Here is a 9,419-nt window from a genome sequence, read left to right as displayed (position 1 = left end):
TAATCGGTGCTTTGAGTTTTTCCTCATCACTACAACCCATACTCTGGGAATGACAACTGCTATTCTATTTAAATCCGTATTATTCCAAAATGTAAGCATTTAGAGATTGGTTATTTTTTAATTTTTTTGTCTATAACATAATGTGTGTCAGCACAAGGACAGAATTTGTCAAATATGTGCTCAAAAATACTTGTTTGAATGAATTAAGTATACTTTTGTGTTATAATTCATAGTGTTTCACACAAAATAAGCACTCAATAATTGTCAGATGCTTAATAAGCTGGTAACAAATAGAGATATTACTAAGAGATTCACACCTTATTAGTGTTCTTAAGAATCATCGACTACTCTCTGTAGTAAGGATTATTACAACTAATTTTTTTTCTTTTTAAAATTTTTTAATGTTTATTTAGAGAGACAGCATGAGCAGCGGAGAGTAGGAAGAGAGGGAGACACAGAGCCCATAGCAGGCTCCAGGCTCTGTGCTGACAGCACAGAGTATTTGAGGCTTGAACCCATGAACCGGGAGATCATGACCTGAGCCTAAATTGGCCGGTTAATAAACTAACCCAGGCGCCCCTCAACTAATTTTTTTTTAAAGAGAGAGTGTACACATGCATGCGAGCAGGGGAGGAGCAGAGAAAGGGGGAAAAGAGAGAATCCCAAGTAGGCTCCGTGCCATCAGCACAGAGTCCAATACAGGCTTGTTCCCAAGAGCTGTGAGATCACAACCTGAACCAAAATCAATAGTCAGACATTTAACCAACTGAGCCACACAGGTGCCCCACAATTATTTTTTAAATGTCTTATTTTTTCTCTCCTTTTCTTATTTACCTTTATTAATATTTATGTTGAAAACAATAAACATGGATCAAAGAAATACAACAAAATGTGATCAATGTGTCTGGTGGTAGGAGACTTGTGGAGGCTTACTTTTAATCATAGAAATAAAATATTTTAGAAAGTGATATTATGTAAAAAGAAAAAAAAGAGTCATTGTCTGTTTAGTTTAAAATACTGGATTATTTTTCGTGGGCCAAGTGACAGAAATGTGTCTTCCAGGTCCATAAATATCAATAGAAAACTAGAATGAAACGAAGTGTTCTGTTGAAAATGTATGATAGAAAATTCACCATCAAAAAATGTAATCACTGAGTAGTTATTTGTGCTATTTATTTACTCTCACTTTTTCCTTGGACCCCATTCCTTCTGAGTTATCACCATTAGTGGTAAGGGTAACAATAAAAAGGACAACCTATGTTAGGGTATATGGATAACAGAGAATATGATTCTTGTGACTGAGTTCTCACACCATATCAGTCAATGGCACAGGGAATTGAGTAAGGAGCCCCAAAGATCACATGGAAGTTAGTTTTAGATAATCCTAGCCCTGTCTCTTGCAATCTGAGAACAATACAGGTAAAACTTAATCTAACAAGGTTTCTATTGAGGAGTTATCAAAATCGATGACTAAACAGCATCTCCTAAATTATGGAGAAATTATTTATTATATTACTAAATACCACATAAAATATTTGTTAAATATCCAAAGTAGTGAAGACAGTATGCTCATTTTGATGCAGAGTTGAAGAGGCTCATTTTGATGCAAAGTTGAAGAGGCCTGTAAATACTCAAAGGCAAACAAAAATATAAACATTAAATGTGAATCTGAGAATATTTGAAGGAGCCAAGGAAAATGAAATGGCCCCCACTGCCTAATACTGTGCATAATCCACAATATGTACAGTTTACAGTATAGTAAGTAACTATGATCTATCACTTCTTCATGAATTAAACATGCCCTAATCGTCTTTTCACATGTACTCCTGAAAGATTTCAACCCTTCTCGTTCATGACTAATAAAATGTAATTTTTAGAGCCTCCAAGAAATCCTTAGAGTCATTTCTGCTCTTGCTTTCTTTTTCTGATTGATGTCTCATATATTCAGTGAGTCACCAAGTTATATCTGTTACCTCAACTTGGAAATATCTCCAATATCTCTCACTTCCTGCCATGATTCCACTTCCAAGTCCTTATCACAGCACCCTGAAATTATTTTACAATAAACTCTTACATGATCTTATATCCCCCCATCAAATCCACATTGTATATTTCTACTATATTAAACTTTCTATATGTTTATCATTTGACTTCCCTTCTTAAATATCTTCACTGGCTCTAAACCATGTCCAGAATAAAGTCCTATCTGCTATGACTGATTTCACAGCTCTTAGAGTTAGGCTCCATACTGGTAGTCTAACCCTACTACCCAGAACTTACCAAACATGAGCCCTGCATGTCAACTAGATGGTCTTTCCCAGTGTTGTGTAGCCTATTTTGTTTCACATTCTTTCCTGGGTTTTTCTCCCTGGCTAGAATTCATCTGCTCTCTTCTCAACATAACTAAATCTAACCATCCATTAAAGCATAGCTACTGCCCCTTCTTTTCCTCCAAGCCATTAATTTGGTTTCTGAAAGGATGCTTCCTGGTATTGTTTAGTTGTGACATGTTTATTATGTGAGTTCTCACGCCCTCTCCAAAATTAAGATGTGGCTTACATTTTACTCCTCTTATCGGTATTCCTAGTACTCTACCTTGTATGTTGTATGTAGTCCGTAAGTTAACTTGAAATATACAATGAGATCCCCAGTTTAAAAACTGTTACCAAAGGCCCTGTCAATAGAGATTTGACAAATATAAAAATTCATTTGTAGCATGTGCTTTGCTTTTTAGATGTAGTTGTGTTCTGACACAGAGCTTAATCTGTTCTATAAGTCCCCCACACATTTTATTTTTTTTTAATTGCTAAGAAAATCCTTTGTTCAAAAGCTATATATACACACAAATTTCAGCTCAGCCTTATATTTTAATTATCACTTATTTTGAGTGAGCATCAAGTGGATCTGTTTGGTATCAATAATTACTAAGGGATTATGAGTATTCCCAAAAAGGGAGTTAATCAATGTTTTATCTGGAATCAAGGAATAGTCATAAATACCATTATACCAAATTCTTCTCTTATTTTTCCTGGATGGGAATATGAAGACTTAATCCAAAAAGAAAAGTGATCCTCGTATTTTGTGGAGTTTCACTTCTACTAAAGACTTTCAATTATGTAATACCATAATGAAATAATAGTAAAAATGTCAAGATTAACATATTTTAACTCATGATGAACACGTTCAACAGAGTCCCCTAGATGTAAACTTTTCTGAAAAGCATTTTGTTACTATTTTTTCAATTGGAGAGTCCCCTAAATGTAAACCTTTCTGAAAAGCATTTTGTTACTGTTTTTTCAATTGGCAAAATTTTCATAAACCAAGTACTGAACAGTCAAGTAAAGCAAATGAGAGAACATTGAATTATGTCCCATTATTTTTTTTAAATGGCATCTTTATGCCAACACTAACAGAAATAGCCATTGTGTTGGTAGTCGTACTTCTAACTGTAATGTCATGCCGTTTTCACCATGATGCTGGGAAAATGATATTGAAAGAGTAATCTTTTGAACAAATAGATTGAAGGAAACTGTGTGACCCTACAAACAATTATAAGATTATTTATCTTCAAGAAACGTAAAATTTGTCCTTTAAAAATTCCACAGAATAGTTTTTAATAAAGGGACAGAGTATGAGGGATTAAAGAAACGAAGTGAAATAATTTTAAAACATTCTTTTGTTTACATATCTTAACAGATGCCTACACCTTGCATGTTTACATCAGGCCTCTACATTCCTATCTGTAGGAAAAGAAGAAAAATCTGTTTAAGAGGACTTAACTAATGACAATGCATTGCCAAAATGGGCTTAAAATCCTTCCAAAGTGCTGAGGGAGAACTGTTAAATGGTTAGAAACAATCATACTCTGACCACTTCTTTGAATTACAAATTTATGTATATACTTTTTGCTTTTTCACTGAATGGGCACAACCAATTTAAAAACCAGAAAGATAATACAGTTGCATTTCAAAGTGGCAAATTATAAAGTGCACTGCCAAAGTGCTATACTTGTCATCCACAAACATCTACATGCAAGCAGTACTGGGTTAGAATGTTTCAGGGCAACTAATAGTGTTTGCTAGCAGAACAACATGGTGAAAAAACACAGAAAAGTAAAAGAACATGTCTCACAAAAACCTTACATAAAAATATCTTCTTATCATTTGATTTATATAGAAACACACTATAATTTCTTAGTAGACATTCAGACCTGCAGTAAATATTGTGACTGAAAAATGGGCCATGAGGGGAATGGCTGAGATATGGGGACCATGAAAATGACCCATCTAATTAAAATTTTAAAAGAAGAGATCATGACAAGGAACTACATGCACTTGTTAGAGAAGAGGTTGGAGAGAGAGTACAGCTGGCAGAAAGGAACAGACATCAATTAAGGTAGAACAGAAAAAGTAGTTATAAACAAATGAAACTCAAAGAATAACATGGGAATTTATATATATATATATATATATATATATATATATATATATATGATTCACTTTTAACGTGAGTTAGGTAAATTTTAATATGAATTATAGTTAAAACTTTGTCCCAACTATCTCACAATATTGTGAGGCTCAAATATAAGTTGTGAAAGTGCTGCATAAACTTTAAAATGCTATACTCATGTAAGACTGATTATATTTACTCAAAATGCAAATGAACCTCTCATTCCAACTCAGGAAGAAGGCAAGCAAACTGCTCTCTGGGACACAGAGGGAGAAAATGTCACTCTGATCTGTTCCCAGATTTTCTTGGAATCACAGGCTCTATATATTCACTCCATGGGCTGGCTTTGAATGCAGAGCAAAGATACTGTAATTCAGACAAACGGACCTGGAGGCAACATTACATAAGAATTGTATCCAGAAAAATCCTTCTGAATCTGTGGAAGAAAGATATTCCATTTCCTGCTTCTTATTGTTCATAAACCTTTACTGCCTGCACACATGTCATTGAATTATACTAATTTATCTTTTAGGAAGGAACTAGAGGGGCAGGAAAAGTGATAAAGATTCACCAAAGCATGCCAAAACACAGAACATTTCCCCCCCAAAACTAACTCCTGGGATAGAAAAATAAGTCTAAAATGCATATCAGGTAGGTATACATTACAATGACCATTTTACAGCAGGGAACTGAGGTTTAGTGATGCTAAATGACTTACTTAAGGCCACTTACTCAACACCACAAAGTCAAAATTTCTGGGTCTGAGTCTTATCAAAGCTCTGCCACAACATAACCTTCCATAAAAAAAAAAAAAGAGAGAGAAAGAAAGAAAGAAAGAAAGAAAGAGAAAGAGAGAGAAAGAAAGAAAAAGAGAGAAAAAGAAAGAAACTAGAAGGGTGAGGAGGTAAAAAGAACCAACCCATATTTTTAGGTTTCTTTTTTTAAGCTCTATCACTAGATTTTAGAAATATTCTGACATTCTGTAAAATGTCCATTGAAATTTTAAAGTTAAATGCCAGTTCACATTCTTTGATCATTAACTCTCAATGCATTTTCATTACATTAGAAGCACATGCAATAGAAAGAGCACAAAATCATGAAAATACACAGTTGAAAAATCTTAGAAATAATCTATTCAAACCACCTCATTTTATAAATAAGCAAGTTAAGGCTCAGATTGGTTAAGTGACTTGCTCAGGGTCACACAACTTGTCAGTTCCAGAGTCAAGATCAGAATTTAAATTTCCCAACTTAATAGCCTCGGGATTTGTTCCTTTCCAAACCTGTTAGAAAGGGCTTCATTTAAACATTTAGTCCAGAATATCCTTAAAATTGAGTGTAATTAATAAAAGTAAGCCATGTGGCAAGGAATTAATAGTTCATACCAAAAATGAGCTGCCAGTCACTGTGATAAGATCTGTTTCTTTCTGAGAACCATGGTTTCCTGCTGGATTGGAAAATCCAAACTGGGTTTCTTCCTCCTGTCCAAAGAAGTCAGAGTCAGGATGTACATTCCATTCTGCTTTGGTTGGCGTCAGTAGTTCTGAGACACTGTTTTCACAAAGGGTGCTGGAAGGAGTCAGAGCATCTGTGTCCACTGTTAGCTTGCTGCTGGGCGTCAAAGCTTGGGGTTCTTGACTCGAGTTTTTCATAGCCAAAGGGCCCAGAGATGCCAATGGCCCCACACTTAGACTTGAGGCATCATCCATATCTAAGGGACCCTGCTGAAAACCAGAGGCTGTTGTTCCAAAAAAGAGAGAGGTATCCAGACTTTGGGGAAGGTCACTGGTGGCCATCAAGGTCCGAGGGTCCACAGCCTGCCCTAAGGAATTATTATTATTAGCAGGGAGGTTCCCCGCCAGAGTTGAACTCACAGAAGCCACATCAATAGTCAAGATTCCAGAGTTCACCAGTGCTGTGTCCAACACTGCAGCAGAACTACTGCCAGGCACATCAGAGAAGAGAGACACTAGCTCTGCATCATTGAGATCACTCTGTCCCTGGCTGGTAAGTTCACTGCTGGGTGTAAGAGAATTTGCAGCTTCCAGCTGAGCTAAGAGATCCTGGCTGAGGTTGTGCCTTTTGGCCATGTGGGTCTTCATGCTGTGCTTGGATGTGAAAAGTTTATTACAAGTAGAGACTGGGCAACGGCTTTTCCAAGTGTCCACATCCTGCAAGTGTTTCTTGGAGTGAATGTAGAGACTACTGCGAGCAGAGAACCTGGCACAGCAGCCTTCCACAGGGCACACAAAAGGCTTTGTGCCCAGGTGGGTTATGCTGTGGCCTTTCAGGTGCTCGGCCCTCGTGAAAGATTTCCCACAGCCTTCCACAGGACACATGAACCTCCGGTCATCATCGTGCTTCCTTTTGTGCCTTAAGAGTTTGGACATGCTGGTGAAGTTCCAGCCACAGCCGTCAAAGTCACAAAGGAAAGGTCTCTCACCTGTGTGGCTCCGCAGGTGAATTTTCAGGCGACAAGCCTTGTCGTACTGTTTGCTGCATCCAGGAAAAGAGCAGGAGAAGAGTTCCTGTTCCCTGAAGTGGGCACGGTTATGGGAAAACAGGGCACTCACTGTGATAAATGTCTTCTTGCAGCCGGAAAACGCGCACTGATAGGGCCTCTCGGGCTCGAAATGGCTGCGTTGGTGGGCGCTGAGTTTGGCCTGTGTAGGGAAGCTCTCCTCGCACACCTCGCACTTGAATGAGTTCTCCTGCTCATGGCCCTTCATGTGTGCCTTAAGGTTATACACTGTGGTGAAGCTCTTGCCACAGCCCTCCGCAGGGCAGCCAAAGGGCCGAAGTTTGTCGTGAGACTGCAGGTGCCTCTTGAGCTTGTAGGAGGTGGTGAAAGTCCAGCCGCAGCCGCCCAGGGGGCACTTGAAGGGCCGCTGGCCCTGGCTGCTGCTGTGAGTCAGCAGGTGCACCTTCAGCTGGTGCTTCTTGGCAAAGGTTTGTCCGCACTGGGCCTCGGGACACAGGTACAGCACCACCCCCGGGCCCGGGCCCAGCGGCCTGCGGGGGCTCTCGGCTGCGAGCTGGCTCTCTGTCTCCTCCTCAGGCGCCGGGGCAGGCGCCGGTTCAGCCGGTTCGGCCAGCAGGAGGTCGGGCGGCAGCTCGGGGCAGTCGCTGGGCTGCGCTGCGTGTGGGATCCCCGCTTGGTGAGCCATCAGACCCCCGGGCTGAGGGGCAGGCGCGACCCCAGGCTCCCAGGCTGGCGGCGGGGGCGTGGCAAGGGTGAGGACACCATTCTCAAAGCGCAAAAGCAGGTTTTGGTTGTGGATGGTGACCGTGCCCGCGAAGGTGGCGGCGGGTCCCGGGCCTGGGGCAGGGGCCGAGACTGGTGTTGGAACCGCGGACAGACTACAGGGACCCAGCGCCATGAAGCCCGCGGGATTCGCGCCACTCTCACCCTTCTGGAGCTGTGGGCCAGACTGGGCCTCCTCCCTTCCTACAGGCCCTGAGGCCTGGCGGGCTTCCGAGGTCTCCACATCACCACCCACTGGGTCCAGCAGCACCAGGAAAAAGTCGCTGCCACCGCCGTCGCCGCTGTCGCCACCGCCGCCAGCGTAATCAGGCCTGGTCGCCAACGGGCTGGGGCCTGGGCCCCGTGAGGCCGCGCGGGCCTCCTCGCGCCGCCTCCCGGGCCCGCCATCTTGGAGGCCCCGGAGCAGCACGAGTCGGCGCGCGGGGACCTGGCCAGCCCACGGGTCAGGGCCTCCGTGGACCCGGCTGCCGCCCGCGGGGATGCCAGCACCGCCGCTCTGTCGCGTCCCGGTAGCCGGGAGCAGCCTTGGGCTTTCCATCTCCGTGTTCCTTTGGCTCCGCGGGAACCAGAGCAGAGGAGGAGGCGTGACCCCGCCCCCTGCCGCGGGCCTGAACATGTTCCTGAAAGGAAAAAAAAAAAAATGTGCAGTGCGCAGAAACTGGCCCTATCAGATATTAAAACGTGTTTAACGACACAGTGATTTAAATATTCTGGTACTGGGTCTCTGGAACAGAACAGAAAGTCCAGAGGCAGAGCCTGGTGTACATAAATAAGTTCTACATTCAATATTTGTAGGAAATTAGGGTCTTGCTGGATAATGAGGAAATGACCGTTCATTCGGTAAATGGTGCTGGAATACCTAGGAATCTATCTACTAAATGTAACTTAAATTCGTACATCACTGTATATACCAAAATAAACACTCCCAGCCCCTCCCAGTGCTAAGCTTGGTACTAAGTACTTTTCATGTGTTAAAATTAGTTTACTGGATGGTTGGATGGCTGGAATTTTTAATCCAGTGACAGAAAATTCCTGCGACAATGCTCTATGTGTCAGCATCAAATTACCATAGTTCTAGCAAATTCTACTGAAAATGATGTCTTTTTTTTTTTTTCCTGGACAGGTTCCATATCCAGAACTGTCTTGAGCAAGTTCCTCAGGAAAATTTTTCTCATAGTTAATTTTTTTGGCCTGCTGATGCAAAGATTAGAATAAGAAGTGAGGCCAAAACAGATTACCACTGCTCAGTGTAGAAGTGCAAAGCCTGAAGATGAAACAATTTATATTGAATCCAGCCCACTCCTGGGTTCTCCCTATACAGTGTACTACCTAAACTAACTGTTTGCCTTTGCACCATGTTAAATTTCATGTATAATCCCACAGCATATCTTATACCATTCCTTAGCTAATCTAGATTCTCCAGCACATGGAGGTGTCTGGACAGGAGTAGCCATTAAATATGATAAGGTTAAACCCTAAGTCACTGTGATGGACTCTCTTGAGATAATGCACAGGACCATATTCAATAGGCCTGCTGTGCCTGCTTACATTTCAGTGTGGTGGTCCAGTCTGACTGTAATAATTTGGCCTGTGATGCCTAATGATTGTATTAATGTTGATGCTCTTACTCATGCTGCAGCAGGCAGCATGAACTTTTTTACACTGGTTACTCTCAGTCCCCACGTCCCATGCTAGTGATAAGAAA

General features: G+C 41.4%; 1 protein-coding gene across 1 annotated transcript; it reads right to left on the bottom strand.

Moving 5' to 3' along the window:
* Window positions 1-1,152: 1,152 nt before the first annotated feature.
* On the bottom strand, window positions 1,153-8,647 carry LOC115507426 (zinc finger X-linked protein ZXDB). Its single transcript, XM_030305757.1, has one exon. The coding sequence runs from the start codon at window positions 8,328-8,330 to the stop codon at window positions 5,829-5,831; it is 2,502 nt and encodes an 833-aa protein (XP_030161617.1). The 5' UTR covers window positions 8,331-8,647; the 3' UTR covers window positions 1,153-5,828.
* Between the last annotated feature and the right edge of the window lie 772 nt (window positions 8,648-9,419).

This window comes from Lynx canadensis, chromosome X, assembly GCF_007474595.2.
Source record: "Lynx canadensis isolate LIC74 chromosome X, mLynCan4.pri.v2, whole genome shotgun sequence".
NCBI classification, from domain to species: Eukaryota; Metazoa; Chordata; class Mammalia; order Carnivora; family Felidae; genus Lynx; species Lynx canadensis.
This window is presented reverse-complemented; position numbering and strand designations above follow the sequence as displayed.